At 39.1% G+C, this 27265-nt stretch overlaps 2 protein-coding genes across 2 annotated transcripts in view; one reads left to right on the top strand and one right to left on the bottom strand.

The window, feature by feature from the left end:
- Positions 1-27265, top strand: part of NFKB1 (nuclear factor kappa B subunit 1) — a 291304-nt gene that overhangs the window by 118641 nt on the left and 145398 nt on the right. The window lies entirely within an intron of this gene.
- Positions 841-24985, bottom strand: SLC39A8 (solute carrier family 39 member 8). The gene is made up of 8 exons (XM_070756685.1): positions 24449-24985; positions 16151-16316; positions 14678-14847; positions 13505-13627; positions 10964-11140; positions 7974-8181; positions 6032-6216; positions 841-1085 (listed from the first exon to the last, which is right to left on the bottom strand). The coding sequence occupies exons 1-8, from the start codon at positions 24722-24724 to the stop codon at positions 936-938; spliced, it is 1455 nt and encodes a 484-aa protein (XP_070612786.1). The 5' UTR covers positions 24725-24985; the 3' UTR covers positions 841-935.

Here is a 27265-nt window from a genome sequence, read left to right as displayed (position 1 = left end):
GAGCAGGAGGAGCAGGAGGAGCAGGAGGAGCAGGAGGAGCAGGAGGAGCAGGAGGAGCAGGAGGAGCAGGAGGAGCAGGAGGAGCAGGAGGAGCAGGAGGAGCAGGAGGAGCAGGAGGAGCAGGAGGAGCAGGAGGAGCAGGAGGAGCAGGAGGAGCAGGAGGAGCAGGAGGAGGAGAGGACGTTCAGGAGGGGAGGAGCAGGAGCAGGAAGCGGAGGAGCAGGAAGAGAGGAGGAGGAGCAGGAGAGGAGGAGGAGGAAGAAATTGGTATTCCTTCAGTCCTAGCAGGGAGAACAAACCATTTTCCAAAAGCTAGAGACCAACTTCCAATTGCCATACCACTTTCATAAAAAATGAATGGGAAAGTATGTAATGCTCATTCGGGAAAGCGATAGGCCAACAGAATACCGAAATGGCAGTGTGATTTCTCCTACTCAGAGGAGCCCCTTTGTAGTTAAAATGCTATAAGCACATACTTTGAATTTTCTGCATATTTTTTATATAGGATTAATCTATATAGAAAACCATTTCTGCTCGAATTATGCTGCGCATATACCTTAAAACAGAACCTCAGTACCACGTTCCAAATCCAGGAGCTTTCCTGATCTAAAGGTTTGGTAGTGCACTTTCATTGACATAAATAATAAACGTTTGTTGGCTTTTCAGACCAACTCTTTCATAACTTAGTCCTCTCACACCCCTAAACTGTTGTTCTCTGATATGAAAGTGACTATTGCAGAGGGGAAAAAACCATGGAGGAAATTGCTATCCTAGAACACATATTAGAAAATTAATTTCATATATTATTTTTATATTTATATATTATTTTTATGGAAAAAAAGTTGTGTTCCATGACGGAAGCAAACAAGGTGTCTTCATTCCTTTCAAGTTCCTTTCTGGAGTTCTTCATCTGCTAAATTGTCTTCCTTGTCACATTATTCCAGTTCAATGTCTCCTGCGTAGAGAGTGATGAGTAGGATGGCAGTAAACCCCGTGAGCAAGCCAGCATTTTGAATCAGGAAAAAAACCAGATCTGTTTTTCTTCCAGTTACTTTATCTCTCAACATGTCGTTCAACTCTGGGAACTGGAGTTGCCATGGGAATAAAATCACAAAAAGGAGAGAGAGAAAAATTACAGTGGATAAGTCTTGCCATCTAGTGGTAGATTAGCATGTTAGTACATTCGTTTTATCAAATGCATTCATTTTTAATTTTTATGTGTGTTTTTTTAATTACTACTAAGAAAAATACGATTTCTAAGTTCCAAGGAAAAGGAATTTAATGATTTGGGGATATACCTGTCTTGGATAGTAGGACCAAATAATTACAGCGGTACCTCTACTTATGAACTTAATTTGTTCCGTGACCAGGTTCTTAAGTAGAAAGGTTTGTAAGAAGAAGCAATTTTTCCCATAGGAATCAATGTAAAAGCAAATAATGTGTGTGATTGGGGAAACCACAGGGAGGGCTGAGGCCCTGTTTCCTTCCAGGAAATTCTTAGAGAGGCCCCATGGAGGCTTCTCCCTGCCTTTTACTGCCCTGTTTCCTCCCAGGAGATTCCTAGAGAGGCCCACAGAGGCTTCTCCCTGCCTTTTCTGACCCTGTTTCCTCCCAGGAGATTCCTAGAGAGGCCCCATGGAGGCTTCTCCCTGCCTTTTCCGGTTACAGCTTCGGAGGCTCAGGTTTGTAAGTGGAAAATGGTTCTTGAGAAGAGGCAAAAAAACTCTTGAATACCCGGTTCTTATCTAGAAAAGTTCGTAAGTAGAGGCATTTGTAGGTAGAAGTACCACTGTACTTCACCAAGACATGGACAAGATAAAAGAAGCCACGATTTACTTCTAAACCTCTATTCTTAGATTAAAATTAGATTTATTAAGATTTATTAGATTTGTATGCCGCCCCTCTCCGAAGACTTTGGGTGGAACACAACAACAACAATATAATACACAGAGTTAAAATCCAATATAAGTTAAAAAACAAAATTTAAAACTCATAGATATTAAAAGCAATTAAATTAAACCCATAAATACTAAAAACAATTTAAAAGATTCAGAGATTTCCTCAGCTCTCCATCTTAGGCAGGAAACATGTTATTGGTTCGTGTACAAATTTAATTAATAATCATCTTTTTTTGGTCAACCTATCATGAGTGAAGGGTTAAGATGAAATTCAGGTCTAGCTGCAAAACTTGTTAAATTGCAATGTTATGTAGGTAGAAAAAAAGAAATATTTCATTGTAGACCTTTCATTACTCCACTATGTAATATCAACAGTTCAGAGTATGTTCTCTGTTTATATACAGTAAGTTGCCCTTCCAGTTTTGGTCAATGGCTGTTTTTCTCCTTGGTATTTCTTTGAATGGAGTATTGTTTTCTATTTGATTGTTGTCTTCTGTTAATCCCCTCTTATCTAGCTATCGACTGTTGGCAATTGTATTTATACAATATGTTCCAACAAAATGGATGTCCACACAATTTTATCAAAAAGTGCCTGACCACTTAACCTACTGCAACACGCAACCAATACAATACAGTATATGAAAAGAATAATACTACCTTACGTCACAAGTATCTCAGAAATAAACAACAAACTATTGTAACCACATGACTCCATAGTAGCATGTAAACCAACTGAAGTCCTGTAAAACAGTGTTTCCCAACCTTGGCAACTTGAAGATATTTGGACTTCAACTCCCAGAATTCCCCAGCCAACGAATGCTGGCAGGGGAATTCTGGGATTTGAAGTCCAGATATCTTCAAGTTGCCAAGGTTGGGAAACACTGCTCTAAAACATAAGCAAACCAAAAGACTTATTAGCCTAAAAGAAAGAAGTCATCTGCAACAAATTGCAATACACACATAAACTAAGGACTGCAATAGCCATTATGTAACACAGACAGACAGAAGATTATCTATGAACAATAGCAGTCCAAGATAAAATGGGAACTCCTTAATCATATGGACATACTTAATCACAACTGGGAAACTGAATATCTCTAACCAAGTTAAGCCTAAAAGTAATATTCCTTCCTAGGGCTAAAAGAAAGTTACTGATCTAAGGTAACCAAGTTGGCTTTGTGCCTAAGGCAGAACTAGAATTCATGGCCCCCCATGGCCTTAGCCACTACACCAAACTGTTACTTTCTCCTTATTTACCAACAATTAACCTCCTCATGTCTTGATTCATTTTTGCACGAGCATTTCTAAATCTTAACTTGATGGAGATTGATATCTGTTTTAAGTAAAAATATTGATCTGTTGAACTGTTGTCCCACTAGCAGTAGAAATACAGTAGAGACTTTATATAACAATGTATATTTTGTGTATATTGACAAATGTATATTTTATTTTATGTACGCTGAGAGCATATGCACGAAGACAAATTCCTTGTGTGTCCAATCACACTTGGCCAATAAAAATCTATCTCTATCTATCTATCTATCTATCTATCTATCTATCTATCTATCTATCTATCTATCAATCTATGTACTTGGCAGCAAACAAATGAAGACAAATCTCCTTCCTTCCTGCAATTAGTAAAGATAAGACTTTATTTCAGCCCAAGTTTGGTCAATCTAATGCTTCATGCAACTCCCAGAAGAACATTTCTCCAAAGGTCTTACCTAACCAAGGATGGGAGTCAGCCACAAACTATAGCTATTGTATAGGGCAGTGATGGCGAACCATTCATTCATTCATTCTTTCTTTCTTTCTTTCATTCATTCATTCATTTATTTATTGGATTTGTATGCCGCCCCTCTCCATGGACTCGGGGCGGCTTAACAACAGTGATAAAAACAGAATGTAAAAATCCAATACTAAAACAGCTAAAAACCATTGTTATAAAACCAATCATACATACAAACATACCATGCATAAATTCTAGAAGCCTAGGGGGAAAGATTATCTTAGTTCCCCCATGCCTGATGGCAGAGGTGGGTTTTGAGGAGCTTACGAAAGGCAAGGAGGGTGGGGGCTATTCTAATTTCTGGGGGGAGTTGGTTCCAGAGGGCCGGGGCCACCACAGAGAAGGTTCTTCCCCTGTGCCCCACCAAACAACATTGTTTAGTTGACGGGACCCGGAGAAGGCCCACTCTGTGGGACCTAACTGGTCGCTGGGATTCGTGCAGCAGAAGGCGGTCCCTGAGATAATCTGGCCCTGTGCCATCAAGGGCTTTTTTACCTTGGGTGCCCAAAGAGCGTGCCCACACTCATAGTTTAATGCCCAGGGAGGGTGAAAACAGCTTCCACTGCCCCCTGGAGGCCCTCTGGAGGCCAGAAAAGGCCTGTTTCCCAACTTCTGGTGGGCCCAGTAGCCTCGTGTTTCACCCTCCCCAGGTTCCAAAGGTTTCCTTGGAGCCGGGGAGGGCAAAAATGCCCTTCCCCATCTCACCCCAGAGGCACTCTGGAAGCCAAAAACGCCCTCCCACAGCCTCCGTGTGATCAGCTGGCTGGCACACACATGCACGTTGGAGCTGAGCTAGGGCAACAGCTCGCGTGCCAGCAGATATGGCTCCATGGGCCACTTGTGGTACCCGTGCCATGGGTTTGCCATCACTGGTATAGGGCATACGTTTAGAATCAATTTTAGAATGCATTTTTTAAAGACCATCTAACTGCAAAGACAACAAATCAATAACTTTACTAATGCTTTACCCATCATATGTAAGTGTTTTAATACGCAGAAAGGTTTCTTATGGAGGAACATTCGAAAGTATGAGACCATACAATCTCTGTTTTGACCCAGAGTAATATCACTTCAGCTGATAAGATTCTCTCGAGCAATGAGATCCGTTCACTATGATCACCTATGAGAAATGGTAAGAAAGAGGGAAAAAACGAAGAACTCTTACAAATCCTACCTGTTTCTAGACAGAGAAGAATAAAGTGGGGTTCAGCAATAAATCAGGGTTCTGTATTATCACTCATATATATTGTTACATTTGGCTCAAACACAGTTCCAGTCTAGAGACCTAAAGATAGAGAGATTTGAAAGGTAGATAGAAAAACCTATCACTTACTGTGCCATAAGCAGGCTTTCAAACTGGGTTCTATACATTACAGTGATCCCCCGATTATCGCGAGGGTTCTGTTCCAAGACCCCTCGCGATAATCGATTTTTCGGGATGTAGTGGTGCGGAAGTAAAAACACCATCTGCGCATGCGCTCCCCTTTTTCCATGGCCGCACATGCGCAGATGGTGGAGTTTGCGTGTGGGCGGCGGGGAAGACCCGGGGAAGACCCAGGGAAGGTTCCTTCGGCCGCCCAACATCTGATCTGCTCCGCAGCGCGGCAGCAGCGAGGAGCCGAAGATGGGGTTTCCCCGTTGCCCGGGCAACGGGGAAACCCCATCTTCGGCTCCTCGCTGCTGCCGCGCTGCGGAGCAGATCAGATGTTGGGTGGCCGAAGGAACCTTCCCTGGGTCTTCCCGCCGCCCAGGCAAAGGGGAAACCCCAAGATCGCTTGCCGCTTGCCCGTTCGCCCGCCCGCCCGGCTGCTCGCTTGCCGCTCGAGAGCAAGAGGGGGAGAGATAGAGAAAGAGAGAGAAGGAAAGAAAGAGATGAGAGAGGGAGGAAGAGAGTGTGAGAGAGGAAGAAGCAAGATAGAGAAAGAGAGAGAGAAAGAAAGATGAGAAAGGAAGGGAGTGACGTCATCGGGTAGAAAAATCGCGATATAGCGTTTCGCAATGATCGAGATCGCGAAACTCAGGGGATCACTGTATATAAGATAGAAAGACATCAGAGAAAACAGCTTTAAGCTTGCTCCTTGTTTTTGGTAAAGATGAGAAACAGTTCATAAAATATACCCACTTTTTTCCTGAACTATGTCATGTCTTCCTCTCTAAATGGGTGGGATTGTCTTTTATCATTACTTTTCATCATTACTTTTCTAATGTTATGTTTATACAAATTACCATCCTATAATTGTTTGACAAATATGTATAAATAAAATAAATAAACAATTTGTACTGCAGTAGACTATAAATATTGTTAAGTAGGTAGATGGGTAGATAAGATGTACCAGAAACTTACCATATCTGCCAGGGAGATATATAGAAACATGCCTCCAGCTACTGCAAAAATGATGTTTGGAGCAAAGTTGTTTCCTACAATTATGCCAAAAACTAGGCCAATATAACAAGAGCATGCGGATAAAAAATTGAAAAACAAGGCCTGCCTTGTGCTCATTCCTGCATTAAGAAGGATGACAAAATCCCCTAAAAAAAGAAATGTATGTAACACAGTTATGATTTATACTTCCTCCAAGATAAATCAAAATACAGAGAGACGGTTTGGTGTAACTCCTTTAAAGGCACCCTGGGTATACAGGATGACTTTGAGCCAGTCATTCTATCATTCCTAGAATGGGAGGTTGAAAAATGTCTATCTGTCCATCTCCAGGATGACAAATGATAGTCTGTAACCTTCAGAGGAGAGGATCTCATCTTGCAGAGGATTGATTCAGGATGATAATAATTCAAAATGGACTGGTAAGTTGTATATTGTTGTGGTTAGCTCTGACCCAGCTCCTGCCCCCAGGACTGTGGATGTGGGGGAGACATCGACATGCTGCAGGCCTGTTTTGCCCCCAGTGGAATCTGATGATGAAGGCTCCTCTGACCAAGAAGACATGAGTGACAGGGAGGAGGAGAGTGGGGCAGACAGCTCAGAAGGAGATCAATGATCTAGCTCCTCCTTGGATTCAGAACAAGAGTTAATGATACAGCCACGCATGCGGAGAGCGATGCATAGGCAACAACAACTGAGAGATTATTATCAAAGAAAACGAGGCCAACTGTGGTTGGGTGGGGCTGTGGTCATTAGTGAGGCTGCTATAAATAGCAGCCTGTGGGTTTGGCCATTGTGGAGGATTATCTGATCATTGTGTTTCGTGACTGCTTTACTGACTTTGACCTTTTGTGTGCTGATTTTTCCCAGCTTTGAAACTAAACCAGGGCAAAGTGTGTTTCACTTTGTGAAAGAAGAAGGACTGTGATTTGCCTCACAGCTGCAAGATAAGTATCACAGAACTGATAAGGGACTTGTACAAATTACCAGTTTGTTTGGAGACGAGTGCTCTTTCATTATAAAGAACATTGTTTTGAATTTTCAAACACGTGTGTGTCTGAAATTTGTACCTGCGAATTTTTGGGAGGATTCTATCAGACTCCGACAGAACATATATGAAATATATCAGAAAACTATCATTTCCCCATTTAAATGTAAAATATTTATGGATTATGTCTCGCTTGATGAGATGTTTGTTAAGGATAGCTTACCCCAGTGAGAGCTGGAGTGCGGTTCCAGATTTCTGAAACACTGTGATTAAAAGTTGAGAGCCACAACAATGGTAGCTCCATTGGTTCTATCAGTCTTCCTCAGCTACATACCGTGTTTCCCCGAAAATAAGACACTGTCTTATATTAATTTTTGCTCCAAAAGTTGTGCTACGTCTTATTTTCGGGGGGGTGCCTTATATTTCTCAAATAAGACAAATTCACAGGCAGAAAAGCTGACCCCCCCAAAGAAAGTGTACCGTACGGTACACTGATTACAGTATGGTACCTGTCAGTATGGCACACACACACACAAATGACGGCACTTATATGATACAACAGTATACTCCCGCTATTGCAGCTTCCGGCCACCAGAGGAACTACAGTCTACGCACTGTAGTGGAGACTGTAATGGCGGTGAGACAGCAGCAGATTGTGTCTGCTGTACTGGACGGTACAAAGCGATGGAAGGGGCCAGCAGGGGACGCCACATTATTACGGTACCGCTATGAACAGCTTTGAATGGTACCGTATGTTTTTCCACCGTACCGTATGTAAACCTGACTATGCCTTATTTTTGGGGGGTGCCTTATATTAGCAAATTCTGCAAAACCTCTGACATGCCTTACTTTTGGGATATGTCTTATTTTCGGGGAAACAGGGTGTCTTAAACTTTGAAATGATGTAAAACACATTACCTAATTCATGCGGAAACTCTTCACATAAGATTGCTATAGATGTGCTAATTCCCTGAAGTAGAGAAAGTGTGAAAGAAGCTCCAATGGCTAATCCGTCAATGAAGTTGTGCAAGGCATCGCTTAATGTGACCATCCAGGCAATTGTCCCAATCTTAGACAGGGGAGGCCCTTTTAAACATATGCATGAACTACTTTGCATTTCTTCTCTCTGCAAGAAAAAAAGAGAGAGAGAGTTATATCAAATACCAAGTCAATGTAAGAAAGCAAAGGATCGTATAGCAATAGCACTTGTTGTGGACCCTCTCTGAGTGGGTCAGTTATTTCCTCCCCAGGGTGATGAATTGTCCCTGGGAGGCAAAACCCACAGCCACTCCGTCTCCCCAGGGTGATGAATTGTCCCTGGGAGGCAAAACCCACAGCCACTCCGTCTCCCCAGGGTGATGAATTGTCCCTGGGAGGCAAAACCCACAGCCACTCCGTCTCCCCAGGGTGATGAATTGTCCCTGGGAGGCAAAACCCACAGCCACTCCGTCTTATCAGGGTTGAGTTTGAGTCTGTTGACACCCATCCAGACCCCAACAGCCTCCAGGCACCAGCACATCACATCCACTAATAATAATAATATTAAACAATAATATATGTGTATTAAACAATAACAGGTCCTTAGGAAAGATTTGATACGTAGATAAAAACAACATCTATAATCTAAACATTTGTATGGCTGTAATAATAATATTTGCCAACAATCCTAATAACACCTTCAAACATCTTCACCAGAAGAGCCCTTCACTCCTCCACTCGAAACAGAATACCCTACGAAAGTAGACTAACAATCCTGGGTCTAGAAAGCTTAGAACTACGACGCCTAAGACATGATCTAAGTATTGCCCGCAAGATCATATGCTGCAACGTTCTACCTGTCAATGACTACTTCAGCTTCAACCGCAACAAGACAAGAGCACGCAACAGATTCAAACTTAATATTAACCGCTCCAAACTTGACTGCCAAAAATATGACTTCAGCAATCGAGTTGTCGAAGCGTGGAACTCATTACCTTACTCAGTAGTAACAACCCCTAATCCCTAACACTTTTCCCTTAGACTATCCACAATTGACCTCTCCAGGTTCCTAAGAGGTCAGTAAGGTGCTTGCATAAGTGCACTAGCGTGCCTTCCGTCCCCTGTCCAATTGTCTCTCCTTATCTCATTTATCTTTTCTTCCTTTCATACATCTTCTCCTCTATTTTTATATCTTTTCTTCTATCCTTTTCTTTATATATATTACTACATGTCTATTCTCTTCAATGTGTATTGTGTATTGGACAAAATAAATAAATAAAAATAAAAATAAAATAATTGACCTAGCCCTAATCCTAGAAAAGGACTTTATAAGTGGATAAAAATGTCAAATCCATCTGGCTGACTATGTGACCAACCATAAAATTTCTTAACACTATCTTTGTTTTAAGGCAGAAAGGAAAGTTTAAATATTGTCCTTTTTTAACCAAATCAAACATTAAAGCTTTTCAGTCTGAGTAACCATTAATCGTGTATAAACATTACACGAGATGGTAAAGGTTACCGTTTCAACTATGAATGGAATTTAATTTTATGCGACTGCTGGAGATATTGACAGAGAGCTAAACTAACAATTCAGAAAACCTAAAAGAAAGACAAAGGATACCACCCTAAAGATTAGTTTTATCATTATATTAGCAGGATTTGCCTAAAGTCAAACAGGGTACCTTAAACTCAATGTTTAAAGTCAAAGATAATCTTTTGAACCTGCAAATTCCCCCAATGTAATGTCAGCTTCCTGGTTATGCCTCATATACTGTATATACCTTGGTCAAATGCAGAACCAACCTCAAGGAAAGGTTTTGATGAGCAAACCCAGAAAAGAGAATACACCCCAAGAGACTATTACCTCCAATTTGCATGACATACCCAAAGAGATTATGTTTCTCAATGTATGTGTCTTACATGTTCCATTGGGTGGAACCTGGGATATCATTGCCAATGACATCAGATTTTTGGAATCAGTGCTAGCCAAGCCAAGCCTTTTCCTGAACAGCTGCCAACCACTGTCTATTTAACTATGTTGTGTAGTATTCTTAGTAGGCAGGGAGGCTGGAGTGAACTGTGAACATATGAACCAATTTTATAACAAAGTTGAAAAAGATATGAGTTGGTAAAGTGCAAAGGTTAATAAGGAACCAAAAAATATATAAGAAGAGATAAAATAAATCTAAGTATTGCCCACAAGATCATATGCTGCAACGTCCTGCCTGTCGGCGACTACTTCCGCTTCAACCACAACAACACAAGAGCACACAACAGATTTAAACTTAATATTAACCGCTCCAAGCTTGACTGTAAAAAATACGAGTTGTCGACGCGTGGAACTCATTACCGGACTCCATAGTGTCATCCCCAAACCCCCAACACTTTACCCTTAGATTATCTACAGTTGACCTATCCAGATTCCTAAGAGGTCAGTAAGGGGTGAGTACAAGTGCACTAGAGTACGTTCCGTCCCCTGTCCTATTGCTCTCCTATATCTCCTATACCTTCCTTCTATTCCTATATCTCTTCTTCTGTTCTTTCAATGATATGTTCTATTACTATATCTTCTTTTCTATTATTTCTTAAATATATTTTACTATGAGTATCTCCTCTATAACCTTCATCATGTATTTTACTATGTGTATATAGATATATATACCCACTAAAGCCCTCATTGTGTATTGGACAAAATAAATAAATAAATAAAACTTAATTGTAAGAAATATTTATATGTGTCGGTATAAACAAACACAATTTTTTCTCTGTGTGCGTGCACACACGCTCATACTGAATGGTTAACAATTTTGGAATGGAGACGATGAACTCAAGGTCAATTTTAAAACTATTATCAACAAAGAAAAGATCATCAATCAGCTCTTTGCTGAAAACGCTGTGTTAAACTGGCAAGACATGTTCATTCATACCTGTCCAGAGATTACACTGACATCATCAAAACCCAAGTTGCCATTAGCTTCTGCTACAGCTGGATTTGCATAGCACATGGTTCCATTAACTGGTTTGACTGATTCTCCAGGAACAGGAGGTGCAGAACAATCTTCAGGAAGTTTCAATTCTTCAGGCTCAAAATGACCCTGGCCCATCTAAAGAGAACCAGACGAAACAATCCAGGAAAGGAATCAATGGACTTTATGAAAATATAACTTTAGAAATAGAATAGATGATAGGAGGGCGGGCGATAGGTAAGTAGGTAGGTAGAGATGATAGATAGATAGATAGATAGATAGATAGATAGATAGATAGATAGATAGATAGATAGATAGATAGATAGATAGGAAGACAGAAAGACAGATAGACAGATAGACAGATAGACAGATAGACAGATAGACAGATAGAGAGACAGATAGATAGATAGATAGATAGATAGATAGAAAGATAGATAGATAGATAGAAAGAAAGAAAGATAGAAAGATAGATAGATAGATAGATAGATAGATAGATAGAAAGATAGATAGATAGATAGATAGATAGATAGATAGATAGATAGATAGATAGATAGATAGATAGATAGATAGAAAGAGAGAAAGACAGACAGACAGAAAGACAGAAAGACAGATAGACAGATAGACAGATAGACAGATAGACAGACAGATAGACAGATAGACAGATAGACATAGACAGATAGACAGATAGACAGATAGACAGATAGACAGATAGACAGATAGACAGATAGACAGATAGAAAGATAGATAGATAGATAGATAGATAGATAGATAGATAGAAAGATAGAAAGATAGACAGATAGACAGATAGACAGATAGACAGATAGACAGATAGACAGATAGACAGATAGACAGATAGACAGATAGACAGATAGACAGAAAGACAGAAAGACAGATAGACAGATAGACAGATAGACAGATAGACAGATAGACAGATAGACAGATAGACAGATAGAAAGATAGACAGATAGACAGATAGACAGATAGACAGATAGACAGATAGACAGATAGACAGATAGACAGATAGACAGATAGACAGATAGATAGATACTGTATTTTTCAGAGTAAAAGATGCACCTTTTTCCCCCTAAAAGAGGCTGAAAACTTGGGTGTGTCTTATACTCCAAATATAGATAAATTTATTTATTTTTCGAAGCTTTTTTTACCAGCCCACACAAGGTGCTAATAATTTTCCTGGCTTGCAGGGATTTTTTATTACTACTCCAAATAAGTTTTTTTTTCCAGCTCTAAGTCTTTGCAGGTTTGTTTCCATTGTTACTCCCTCCGAAGATTTTTTTTCAGTTCTAACCAGGGGACAAAATAATGTGTTGAAACTGACCAGGCTAAGGACCCAAGCCAGATGAAAACCTATTACCCTTTTTTTCTTCCCCCAAAACTAAAGTTCATCTTATGCTCCAAAAATACAGTAGATAAATACCTTGTTTTCTCCAAAATAAGGCACCCCCTGATAATAAGCCCAACTGGGCTTTGAGTGCATGGCAATAAGGCCAAGTGCTTATTTTCAGGTTCCAAAAACTGTAAGACAGGGTCTTATTTTGGGGAACACATGGTAGATAGATAAGAGAGAGAGACAGAGGAAATCTTGTCTAAATACACATTATTCCAATGCTATAGTACAAATTGAAACATACAGTAAATATATTTTAATGTGAGAAATTTGGCATTCTTATCCAGAAGTGCACATCCTGGGTCTGAGAAATACATGTGACTCTTAAAAGTCTTATATACAATCCTCAGGGCCCTCCGGAAGTTACCACACAATAGAAACATAGAAGTCTGATGGCAGAAAAAGACCTCATGGTCCATCCAGCCTGCCCTTATACTATTTTCTGTATTTTATCTTAGGGTGGATATATGTTTATCCCAGGCATGTTTAAATTCAGTTACTGTGGATTTATCTACCACGTCTGCTGGAAGTTTGTTCCAAGGATCTACTACTCTTTCAGTCAAATAATATTTTCTCATGTTGCTTTTGATCTTTCCCCCGACACAATCTGAAGTTAGTTGGGGGAAAGATCAAAAGCAACATGAGAAAACAATTGTTGTTTTTAATGGGGCAGAAAGAAAAATTGTTCCATACCCACCAAAGAATAACATCATGTATTTAATGTATGTGATTAAATGTTAATGAAATATAATTGCAAATTAAATCCAGCTTAGCTTTTGACCTGACTCATTCATTCATTCATTCATTCATTCATTCATTCATTCATTCATTCATTCATTCATTCATTCTAAACAGATGTGTAGTTAGCATTTAACTGTAGCAGTAATACTGTAGACCAGAGATGTTATTGTCTTTTCAACCTACATTTCACATATGTCAATGGTTTTTCTCTTCTGATCTCATTCCATTAAAACACGCCATCAGTCCCCCCTCCTCCACTATTTTCTGCACAGTTAAATAAATATAATCATCTTTAGCAGTGAAAACAACCCACACATCTCCACATCCCTTTAATTCAATCCTGTCACCCAACTCACTTGACTATAGGTCTTCAATATCATTTTAAGAACTCTTTCCACAAAGAATAAGATGTAGAATCCACCAAAAACTGCAACTGCTTTTTCAATGTAGTTATCTACTTTGGGATCAAATCCAAATGCCTAGAAAGAAATATTGTTAATAATTCCATGTTATTTCTAAATTCTTTTTAAGGCGGCTTTTTTTTCATTACAGTATGCACTTTTTCATTATATTCACTCAGTAAGTTTAACCCAAATTTATATTGATATTGTAACTCACCTAAATTAAATCATAGAATCATAGAAGACTGACGGCAGAAAAAGACCTCATGGTCCATCTAGTCTGCCCTTATACTATTTCCTGTATTTTATCTTAGGGTGGATCTATGTTTATCCCAGGCATGTTTAAATTCAGTTACTGTGGATTTATCAACCACGTCTGCTGGAAGTGTGTTCCAAGGATCTACAACTCTTTCAGTAAAATAATATTTTCTCACATTGCTTGTAGTATTGTATATGTATTGAGAGTTATTGACTGATGTAATTGTGTATGGCTCGGATTGTTCTTGACTTAAGATAGTTGCAAAAATAAATAATATTTTAATAATATATTTGGCCACAGCCACTCCGACCCCCTACAGTCAAACACAACTCTGATGTGGCCCTCAATAAAATTGAGTTTGACACCCTTGTCGTACACGAACTGTATTCATTCAACATGCTTAACCAGTCACTAATCAAATCAATTTTCCTTAGCAGTGGTTCTGACAGCATGTATCATTAGAAGAATTAAAGAAACTTAACTTCCTCTTTCCAGTAAGCACCTGAACAATCCTGCCAAAACTTCATGATGTTACCAATGCCTTTTCCATTGGCATTCAACCATTGATATGACTCGGTGACTGCAGTTAATGTTTTCAAATGATGTTCTATTTGCCAGGCCACTACCAATGGACATACAATATTAGCACATTCTCCCTTCCACTGCAGCAATTTGTGGTTGGAGGAAATGGGGAAGAAATGGAATGACTACAATGCTGTAATATGAACATCTTTCCAGATGTTCAGTCTTTGAGGGAAAACATGGAATATTGATTTGAGTATGTTCAATGCCAAAAAGTCAAGTGTTTCCATTTTTTTGTTCACCCCCTGTAGTTACATTCGCACCCGTTTTGTCTACCTTTTCCTTACCTCTGGAATAAGTTGAAAAATTGCATTTGAGAAAAGAGTTCCAATGGCCAAACCTACAAAGTAGGTTAAAATCTTAGGGAAATAGTCCTTTTTTAAAAGAGGTGTTAAAACCAATCCAAGAAGTGATGCAAGGTTGATTATAGTCACCGAAAGGAACCCAAAGCCCCAAACTGTAAAAAGAAAAAAAAATCATACAGTATTTATTTATTTGTTTGTTTGTTTGTTTGTTTGTTTGTTTGTTTGTTTGTTTAGTCCAATACACAATGAGAGTTATATAATATATATATATATATATATACACACACACACACATAGTAAAATACATGATGAAGGTTATAGAGGAGATACTCATAGTAAAATATATCTATGAAAGAATAGAAAAGAAGATATAGTAATAGAACATATCAATGGAAGAATAGAAGAAGAAATATAGGAATAGAAGAAAGGTATAGGAGATATAGGAGAGCAATAGGACAGAGGACGGAAGGCACTCTAGTGCACTTGTACTCGCCCCTTACTGACCTCTTAGGAATCTGGATAGGTCAACCGTAGATAATCTAAGTGTAAAGTGTTGGGGGTTTGGGGATGACATTTCACCTTTTAAGTTGCATTACTGAAATAAATGAACTTTTGCACAATGTTCAAATTTTTCGAGTTTCACCCGTAGTTTGCTAGCTAAAATCAGGAAGATCTTTCTAAGTTCAAATAAAATTGCACTGCGCCAGCTTTTATGAAATTAGTGTTTAAGTTTAAAATGTTTGGCAAGAATGCCTTTCTAATAATGTCTGCTGAGAAGATACAAGACTTGGCCTTACGTGTAATAGAAGCAAAAGCAGATGATATTTGACAACGAAGGGAAATAGCAACATTTTGTTATTATCACAATGCAAAAATTTAATTATGATCATTTTCTGAGTTGATATAATAAAATTATCGTGCAATATCAGTTAATAGTGAAAATTGGCAGCCAACATTATTTATTTTTTCATTTATTAGATTTGTATGCCGCCCCTCTCCGTAGACTCGGGGCGGCTCACAACCGCAATAGAACAATTCATAACAAATCTAATAATTTAAAAACATTTTTAAAACCCCATATTAATCAGACATACATACAAACATACCATACATAAACTGTATAGGCCCAGGGGAGATATCTCAATTCCCCCATGCCTGGCGGCAAAGGTGGGTTTTAAGGAGTTTACGGAAGGCAAGGAGGGTGGGGGCAATTCTAATCTCCGGAGGAGCTGGTTTCAGAGAGTCGGGGCTGCCACAGAGAAGGCTCTTCCCCTGAGACCTGCCAAACGACATAGTTTAGTTGACGGGACCAGGAGAAGGCCAACTCTGTGGGACCTAATCGGTCGCTGGGATTCGTGCGGCAGAATGTCGTTGTAAGTGTAGAAACATTGATATTTTTTGTAGAAGTGCATGACTAGAAAAAAATACTCTGCTAGATTCTAAATAGACAATTACCTTCTGTAGTGGATGGCTTGGAACTACCTTTGGAAACAGATTTTTCACATGGGTGAAAAATCACCTGTTGCAAGACAGCAGGGCATATTGTAGAAAAGGTGGATTCAATTATCTTGGTCCTGTTTGATATTCCATACAGAGAAAAAATATCTTCAGAAGACATGCACTAAAAGAGAATTTGTAAAAACCTATGTTAGTTCGACAAAGAAAACGAATGCGCTTACAGCAGAGAAATACAAAACATTTTATGTTACTTGGAATTTAAAATTATTAATCTGGTGGTGCGCGGGATTTAAAATTGCAATCTTGGTGATTCCTGAGGTCTAAAAGGTTGGGGACCCCCGCCCTAGTGATGTTCCTTAGATAGTTTTTTTAGGGAAAATAAATCAGGAAATGGCTGCAGACTTTCAGTAGTACCTAGTGTACTACTACGTTTAAGGCAAAAGCAGCAAATAATTATCCAATTGGGATCAGGCCAAAAAGCAAAAGAGAGCATGGTTTTTGGAGATTGTCAGTAACCATAACCATAACCATAACCATAACAATAACAATAACAATAAAACAAATAATTAATAATAATTAATAATAATAATGAAGGAGAAGAAGGAGGAGGAGGAGGGAAGAAGAAGAAGAGGAAGAAGAAGAGAAAGAGGAGGAGGAGGAGGAAGAAGAAGAAGAAGAAGAAGAAGAAGAAGAAGAAGAAGAAGAAGAAGAAGAAGAAGAAGAAGAAGAGCAACAACAACAACAACAACAACAGAGTTGGAAGGGACCTTGGAGGTCTTCTAGTCCAACCCCCTGCTTAGGCAGGAAACACTACACTACTTCAGACAGATAGTTATCCAGCATCTGCTTAAAAACTTCCTGTGTTGGAGCATTCACAACTTCTGGAGGCAAGCTGTTCCACTGATCAACCGTTCTGACTGTCAGGAAATTTCTCCTTAGTTCTAAGTTACTTCTCTCCTTGTTCATCCAGGTCAAGGTTGTCTCAAAGTTGCTTTTTCAAACGACAACTGGATTTTATTTTTCCTTGAAGGCATTTTGTTAGAAGCAAAAAACACGTCTTCCAGGAAAAACCAAGTCCAGTTGCCTATTGAAAAAGCACCTTTGGAATAAAGTCAGTGTCTGTGGTTTTAAGGGTGGGAATGAGGAAGAGGCTACTTCGACGAAGCAAAGTTTTGTGGGCTGGTTGAAAGTGCAGTTCATTCACAGTTCAATTCATGCCTCTCTTTTCTTTTCATTCCTGTGTTTGGGAGATACTTTTGCACAGTTGCCAAGCCCATCACACAGAGCTGTTCTGAAATGAATGGCTTTCACTGAATCAACACCCTCAAAATGACATGGATAAGAAAGAAGTATAATTAAGTGATATACAGAAGTACACTCCAATGTTCACTTGACCAGGGAGTAAAATCAGTAATTGAAATCCTGTGCATTTCTGCTCCTAATATTTCATAAACATGATGTATTTCTGGAGACAAGATGTCATTAAAATGTGCTCGAATCCTTTATTATTTATACAGTTTCACACATGTTGTGTTAGTACTGTGGATGGCTTTGTTCTGAAGGTTTATGAAACAAACGAATACTTTCCCCTGCAAAACTTTAATTGTTACATATTTATATTATGAAATCCTATAATATTTCAATTATCATTTGAAAGCATTCCAGTAATAGTTATTTAATCTCCAAAACAAAATATATGGCAAAATTGACTTGTTAGGTTAGAGAAAAGGCAATATCTACATTTATTGGTGACTGGAAACCCCTTATGGAATTTTTGCATAAGAAGAGAAAAACGTCAACTTATGTTTTATTATCATGATTATTAGAGAGGGTAAATCATAGAAAGAAGAGAATCATGAAATAACTTTAGAGAAAGAGAGAGAGGTTAAAATATCATTGTTCTTATAATTGCTGAAAACAAGATTGCATGTCATCTCTTTATATAGAGTTCGGGTTTTGCCCCGTGTAATATTTTGAGTGTCTATGCGACGTTTCGGTGAAATAAATCACATTCACCATCATCAGGCTAAAGTTGTAAGCTTCGTGCTGCTGTTTGTTTGTGTATGTTTGCTTTTAATAAGGGTTTTTTAGTAATTTTTAAATTATTAGATTTGTTGTACATTGTTTTATTGTTGTTGTGAGCCGTCCCAAGTCTGCGGAGAGGGGTGGCATACAAATCTAATAAATAATAATAATAACAACAACTAACAACCTTAATTTCAGGGTCAATTATGGTCATTAGTTGAGGACTACCTGCAGGCCTTCATTGACCAATATTCTAATGACCCACTGTACTTCATTATTTTATTTATTATTATTATTATTTATTCGACTTCTATGCCCAAGGACTCAAGGTGGGTATAAGAGTTTTATTGTCATTAAATGTACTTATGTCTATAAATTACAAAAAAAACAAAAAATTAAAACTAAAACTGATTTATATTCCATATTCTATCACACAGTGGTATATTTACTTCTTCATATAAAGGGAGGTATATAAATTATTTTCATGAATCATCTGATTCGTACAGTCACTCTATTGACGTATGTTCCAATTTACATATTATCTTTGTAATTCCCAAATAGTATTTAAAAACCATGCTGACAAAGCAGTTATAACATGTCCTTGATTACAATAAATATTTTCTTTAAAGCACTATTTAATGTAGGGACGGATCAGATAAGACAGATTTATGAAACCCAAGGTATTTGCTTGGGTTTATATTACATGTATGAAGCAATAAGCCGCTGCCCTTCTAGTCTTTTGTTGTTTGCATTCTTTCTGTTGTTGTGATAAGCACTGTGTTTTCTTTTTATTGTTGTGAACTGCACTGATATTTAATAATAATAATAATGAATTAATTAGACTTGTATGCCATCCCTTTCCGAAGACTTGGAAAGGCTCACAACATTTATACTGAAGGGAAACACTAATGGATAAATAGCATTTATAATATAATTATAAACACTTATACAGTGTTCCCTCGATTTTTGAGGAGGATGCGTACCCAGACCACCCGCGAAAGTCGAATTTCCGCGAAGTAGAGATGCGGAAGTAAATACACCATTTTCAGCAATGAACAGTATCACAAGCCTTCCCTTAACACTTTAAACCCCTAAATTACAAGTTCCTATTCCCATAAAAACCATTTACTCACCATTATTACTGGTACTCACCATTGAATAAGACACTTAGTGATCCTGATATTTATAAACATAATTATTTATTAACAATAATTATTATTATTTTTGCGATAACAATGCTGATTGGCTGAGATTTCGGCTAATCAGCAATGGCAGACGAAAGTTTGGCGATGACGTATGATGTCATCGAGCGGGAAAAACCGTGGTATAGAAAAAAACCCATGAAGTATTTTTTAATTAATATTTTTTGAAAAACCGTGGTATAGGCTATTCGTGAAGTTCGAACCCGCAAAAATCGAGGGAACACTGTATTACTTTTGGATGGTCTAATATAAAGCACAACCAATAGAAGTACCACATGAAAAAAGTATAACATTTTATTCTTTGCAATACAATTCATTTTACTAATACAGCTCACCTATCCATTATACTACCAGGCCAAGCTCAGATTGAGCCTATCACAAAGAGACAGATTAAAAAGATGAAATAGCTTTCTGTCCCGTATGATGAAAATTAGCTTGTATTAAGCCATTATTTGTTTGTTTGTTTGTTTGTTTGTTTGTTTGTTTGGTTGGTTGGTTGGTTGGTTGGTTGGTTGGTTGGTTGGTGTGTGTTTGTTTGTTTGTTTGTTTGTTTGTTTGTTTGTTTGTTTGTTTGTTTATTTATTTATTTATTTATTTATTTATTTATTTATTTATTTATTTATTTATTTATTTATTTATTTATTTATTTATTTATTTATTTATTTATTTATTTATTTATTTATTTATTTATTTATTTATTTATTTATTTATTTATTTATTTATTTATTTATTTATTTATTTATTTATTTATTTATTTATTTATTTATTTATTTATTTATTTATTTATTTATTTATTTATTTATTTATTTATTTATTTATTTATTTATTTATTTATTTATTTATTTATTTATTTATTTATTTATTTATTTATTTATTTATTTATTGGATTTGTATGCCGCCCCTCTCCAGAGACTCGGGGCGGCTAACAGCGACAATAAAACAGTGTACAATAGTAATTTGGTATTGATGATTAAAAATCTATTAATATAAAAACCAAACATACATACATACATACCACACATAGAATTGTAAAGGCCTAGGGGGAAAGAGGATCTCAATTCCCCCATGCCTGGCGGCAGAGGTGGGTTTTAAGTTGTTTACGAAAGGCAAGGAGGGTGGGGCCAATTCTAATCTCTGGGGGGAGTTGGTTCCAGAGGGCCGGGGCCGCCACAGGGAAGACTCTTCCCCTGGGTCCCGCCAGGCGACATTGCTTAGTTGACGGGACCCGGAGAAGATCCACTCTGTGGGACCTAACTGGTCGCTGGGATTCGTGCAGCAGAAGGCAGTCCCTGAGGTAATCTGGTCCGGTGCCATGAAGGGCTTTATAGGTCATAACCAACACTTTGAATTGTGACCCGAAACTGATCGGCAACCAATGCAGACTGCGGAGTGTTGGTGTAACATGGGCATACTTAGAGAAGCCCATAATTGCTCTCGCAGCTGCATTCTGCACGATCTGAAGTTTCCGAACATTTTTCAAAGGTAGCCCCATGTAGAGAGCGTTACAGTAGTCAAGCCTCGAGGTGATGAGGGCATGAGTGACTGTGAGCAGTGACTCCCGGTCCAAGTAGGGTCGCAACTTGTGCACAAGGCGAACCTGGGCAAACGTCCCCCTTGCCACAGCTGAAAGATGTTTCTCTAATGTGAGCTGTGGATCGAGGAGGATGCCCAAGTTGCGAACCTTCTCTGAGGGGGCCAGTGATTCTTCCCCCCAGGGTAATGGACGGACAGATGGAGTTGTCCTTGGGAGGTAAGATCCACAGCCACTCCATCTTGTCTGGGTTGAGTTTGAGCTTGTTGACATTGCTACTGCTACTGCTGCTGTTTAATTTCTGGATTTTCCTCCTCGACCAATAGTAGTTTGGGTAGATTATTGCATGCCTGGTGTTTACTTCCAAAATAACGTGGGCCTCAATTATTTCTACACAGAAAAATTTCACCATCTCCTCCCTACTTTTCCTGCTTGTTAACACCTGTTTTGGGAGGGAGGGGATTATGCTGTATACCCAAAATGCTATGGTAACGCAATGCAAAAGGACAATACTACTAGCCTTAGAGTCATAGCATGGCCTAATATGTAAATAATGGCCAGATATATACATTTAATTTCTTCCAGAATTTTGGGACTACAACTCCCTTCATCTACATTGCAGACTAAAGAGAACAAGCAAAATTGGGTGGGAGAGATAATGAGTGATATGTATATTATTATTATTATTATTATTATTATTATTATTATTATTATTTATTAGATTTGTATGCCGCCCCTTTCCGTAGACTCGGGGCGGCTCACAACACAACAAAACAGTTCATGACAAATCTAATAATTTACAATTTAAAATATTTTTTAAAAACCCATTTTTAAGCAGACATACATACAAGCATACCATACATAAATTGTATAGGCCCGGGGGAGATATCTCAGTTCCCCCATGCCTGACGACAAAGGTGGGTTTTAAGGAGTTTACGAAAGGCAAGGAGGGTAGAGACAGTTCTAATCTCTGGGGGGAGCTGGTTCCAGAGAGTCGGGGCCGCCACGGAGAAGGCTCTTCCCCTGAGGCCCGCTAACCGACATTTTTTAGTTGACGGGACCCAGAGAAGGCCCACTCTGCGGGACCTAATCGGTCGCTGGGATTCGTGCCGCAGAAGGCGGTCTTGGAGATATTCTGGTTGTGCCTAGAGGGCCCAAGATCAGAAGATTGGTTTACATTCTAAATCAGGGGTCCCCAAATTTGGGAACTTTATGACTTGTGGACTTCAACTCCCAGAATTCTGGAAGTTGAAGTCCCCAAGTCTTAATCTTGCCATGTTTGTAGACCTCTGTTCTAAATGCAGAGGCACAGAAACACCCAATTCACTGTGGAGCACAAACAAATAGATGACAGAGTCAATCTTTCCACATTATTTAAAGGAAGAAATAGTAAGACTCAAGCCTGTTCTGGAAAAAAAATATTATTTATAATCTATTTATAATTATTATATAATTATAGTTATATAACAACATTCAGACTGAAGCCTACACTGATGCAATTAGGATGAGTACATAATTGGATTTATTTCATCTGGAAGATACACTCAAACCTTCTAAGTGTGTGAATTTTTTCTACAGCATACTTCGTAAGCTCCTTAAAACCCACCTCTGTCGTCAGGCATGGGGGAACTGAGATATTCTTTCCCCCTAGGCTTCTACAATTTATGCATGGTATGTTTGTATGTATGATTGGTTTTTATAACAAGGGTTTTTAGCTGTTTTAGTATTGGATTGTCACATGCTGTTTTTACCACTGTTGTTAGCCGCCCCAAGTCTACGGAGAGGGGCAGCATACAAATCCAATAAATAATAATAATAATAATAATAATAATAATAATAATAATAATAATGCTTACAACATACAATAAAGGAGAGGTTTTTGTAACTCAGGGTTGAAATGAGGAGGGCTTGGTGCTCTCTTTGAGCTTGGTTGTTTTCTTGCAAATGTCTCATTACCCACACCATAATTAATTTTAGTCTTACTTCATCGATCATTTGAGTGAGATTCTGAGATATTAGATCTTATATATGTGTAAAGCATGCCCTATGGCACTAAACCATAGTTCTATCTTCATATGTATTCCAAACCATAATAATGCTAACTCAACAATGCGCTGCAATTTGTGTATGATTTCTTTTCATACCTTATTTACTGAAGAAAAGGAATGTCACCACTGTCCAAAACCAGATGTCTTCCCATGGATACGTGTGGCTGTTTGCACAGGTTCTAAACTTTGCTTTAATTCTGAAAAATGGCTTCATGTAAAAAGCTATAGTACTTTTCTTCCCCACTAGATACTTTCACAAAATCCAGGAAAAGAAGAACAAAGTAGCTGCACACTATTTTCTAACGGACAGCATTCGAAGCTGCCTATACTAAAGCATATTCAGTTATTGTGTATACAATATTTAATACAATATTTAATATTCAGCCACCCTGAGTCCCTAGTGGATGGTATAGAAATATAAATATAAATGGAAATAGAGAGAGAGAGATATATAGAGATAGATAGATATATAGAAAGATACATAGATAGATAGATGGATAGATGGATAGATAGATAGATAGATAGATAGATAGATGATAGATAGATGATAGATAGATAGATAGATAGATAGATAGATAGATAGATAGATAGATAAAAATAGATGAGTTACCAATATTATACATATAACAATTTATTTTATTTATTTATTTATTATTATTTGGATTTGTATGCCGCCCTTCTCCAAAGACTCAATATAATATTGTTAACTTATAACAGTATATGCTTATTGTTGTTAACAATATGGGTTGTTAACCGCTTAGGCAGGAAACCTTACAGATGGTTATCTAACATCTGCTTAAAAACTTCCAGTTTTCGGGCATTCACAACTTCTGGAGGCAATTTCTATTCCAATGTTCTGACTGTCAGGAAATTTCTCCTTAGTTCTAAGTTACTTCTCTTTTCATTACTTACCTAATGTTCTATTTATACAAACTGCTATCCTATAATTGTTTGACCAATATAAAGAAATAAAATAAAAATAAAAGTCTAATTTGTAGCCTTGGACCTTTTCAGCAGTTGACTCAAATTCTTTAAAAGGAATATATATTTATTTATTTATTTCAGCAGGTCCCTTTATTTTTTTGAGCAGTATATGTATGTATGTATGTATGTATGTATGTATGTATGTAGGTATGTATGTATGTATGTATGTATGTATGTAAACCAAACCTCTGTGGAATCAAACTGTCCACTAAGGAAGCAACACTGATTGACAATCAATTTCACATGCTGTGGTGCACATTCAACTTTGTACAGAACAACGAGATTATTTCAGTCATTCGGATCTAGGATGTGTTCTTTGAGTGCTCCCTTTATTTTTTGGAGCAGTGTACATGAATCAATTCCTAAGGAAAACCAAATCGAGACTTTTGGGGAGGGGGGGCTACTACCCTCTTCCCTAAACTTGGAAAGCAGAAACCGAGGGAGCGGGGTGGAGTTTCTACCTGGCGCTAAAGGATGCAGGGCAAAGGGCGCGATGTCTCCATACCTGGTTGTAGCGCAGATGCTCCAGCGATCCGGGCGCTAAGAATTCGCTCAGTTTCTGCCGGGCGCCCAACTTCTGCAGCATCTGGCCCATCTGCTCGCTCGAGAGGCTCCGGTTCCCGCCGAAGACGGCGAAGAGATCCTGAGCGAAGCGCCCTCCGACGGACGCGGGCGCCTTGGTCGTTGTCGTCGGTGTTTCTTGCGCGCCGGTGGAAACGAAGGCGCGCAGGGCCAGAGCCGAGACGGCGGCCAGGAGCGTCCGAGCCACGAGGGGAGACATCGCCGGTGAGCGCACGGAGCCGGGGAAAGAAACCCAGGAGGCGCCGCGTCTTTTGGCAAGCGGAGGGCAAGCGGGAGTGAGGGTTCCTCGGGCGCACAGGCTTTGGCACAGCCGCAGGTGGAAGCCGTTTTCTTCCCTCCCTCTTGGGCAGGCACCAGGGCCCTTCCCCGGACGTTCCCCAAATCCCAGGCCGGAAGGGTGTAGGTAGGTAGAAGGTGGCTCAGCCCAAAAGATCTTCTCTTCTCTTCGGTCCCGAGGGTGGCAACCTCACGCAGCTCTTCCTGGAGAGGGAAAAGACCAAGGGCGGAGAAGGTGTCAGAAGAAGTCCTAAACTCAACGCCATAAGGTCTCACTGCAACAACATTGCCAAAAAGGCTTTAAGAGTTGCTAACCTAATCCTTCGCAGCTTCTTCTTTGGTAATTTTGAACTGCTAACAAGAGCTTACAAAACATTTGTCAAACCAATCCTAGAATACAGCTCGCCTGTATGGAACCCACGTTGCATATCTGACAACAACACAATTGAGAGAGTCCAGAAATATTTCACAAGAAGAGTCCTTCATTCCTCTTCTCACAACAAAATACCTTACTCCACCACACTTGGAATTCTTGGTTTAGACAACTTACAACCCTGTCGTCTCCGTTCCGACTTAATTATAGTTCATAAAATCATATACCAAAATGTCCTACCTGTTAACGACTACTTCACCTTCAACCGCAACAACACACGAGCACGAAATCGATTTAAACGAAATGTCAACCGCTCCAAACTTGACTGCAAAAAATACGACTTCAGCAACAGAGTAATCAACGCCTGGAATGCACTACCTGATTCTGTGGTTTCTACTCCTAACCCCAAAACCTTTAACCTTAGACTATCTACAACTGACCTCTCTCCCCCTTTCTAAGAGGTTTGTAAGGGGCGTGCATAAGCGCACCACTGTGCCTACCGTCCCTGTCCTATTGTCTACTTTTTATCATTACTTATCTAATGTTTTATATGTACTAATTATCACCCTATAATTGTTTGACAAATAAATAAATAAATAAATACTAACTCTGTACAGCTGTTGCCCATAAAACATACCTTGGATGACAGCTGCCTAGCTCATCAAATCATCTGCTACAACAGTGGTTCTCAATAGAAGCTTTAGTTCCTAAATTTGTCTTTTCCCATGGTCTTAGGTGACCCCTGTGAAAGGGGTCCCAACTCCCAGTGAAGGGCTACCAAAATGTTTACTATCACACTGTGGGTGTGCCTTATGCAGGACGCCCTGCATTTTCTTTCAACATCTTTCAGTGCAAATTGGGTGCTTTGGGGTGGAGCTCCAGTTTTGCTACCCCACTGCGTGTCCCCCCCCCCCATCCAAGCAGTAGCCCACCCCTGCCGACCCCCAGCAGGAGAACCACTGTGCTACAATGTCCTTCCTGTCAACAACTACTTCAGCTACAACCGCAACAATACATGAGCCCACAACAGGTACAAACTCAAAGTGAACTGTTCAAAACTTGGCTGTAGAAAATACCACTTTAGCAACCAAGGGGTTAATGCCTGGGATTCACTTCCTGACTCTGTGGTTTCGTCACCAACACCCGAAAACTTTACCCTTAGACTGTCCACTCTTGACCTCACCCCGATTCCTAAGGGGTCAGCATGCCTACCGTCCCTGTCCTAATGTTTCCCTCTTATCGGTACCCATCTCATGTATATAAACATTATATCTATGTATATTACCAATATGTACTTGACAAATAAATAAAATATTGTTTGTTTGTTTGTTTGTTTGTTTGTTTGTTTATTGTTTGTTTGTTTGTTTGTTTGTTTATTCATTCATTCATTCATTCATTCATTTATTTATTTATTTATTTATTTGTATGCCGCCCCTCTCCGTAGACTCGGGGTGGCTAACAACAGTAATAAAAAGCAGCATGTAAATCCAATACTAAAACAACTAAAAAACCCTTATTGTAAAACCAAACATCCATACAAACAAACATACTGTGCATAAATTGTAAAGGCCTAGGGGGAAAGAATATCTCACTTCCCCCATGCCTGATGGCAGTGGTGGGTTTTAAGAAGCTTACGAAAGGCGAGGAGGGTGGGGGCAATTCTAATCTCCGGGGGGAGTTGGTTCCAGAGGACCGGGGCCGCCACAGAGAAGGCTTTTCCCTTGCCGCCGCCCCCCCAAACGACATTGTTTTGTTGACGGAACCCGGAGAAGGCCCACTCTATGGGACCTAACCGGTTGCTGGGATTCGTGCGGCAGAAGGCGGTCTCGTAGATACCCTGGTCCGGTGCCATGAAGGGCTTTATAGGTGATGACTTTGAATTGTGCCCGGAAACTGATCGGCAACCAATGCAGACTGCGGAGTGTTGGTATTACATGGGAATTTTTGGGAAAGCCCATGATTGCTCTCGCAGCTGCATTCTACACGATCTGCTTGCCCAACCAGGAGGGCAAGATTCTCAGGCAGTTATGAAGGACTGCATTGTTCAAATACATCTACACTGCTCAAAAAATAAATAAAAGGAACACTTAA

This window comes from Erythrolamprus reginae, chromosome 7, assembly GCF_031021105.1.
Source record: "Erythrolamprus reginae isolate rEryReg1 chromosome 7, rEryReg1.hap1, whole genome shotgun sequence".
NCBI classification, from domain to species: Eukaryota; Metazoa; Chordata; class Lepidosauria; order Squamata; family Dipsadidae; genus Erythrolamprus; species Erythrolamprus reginae.
Note: the sequence above shows the minus strand (reverse complement) of the source record. Positions and strands in the feature narration are given on the sequence as shown.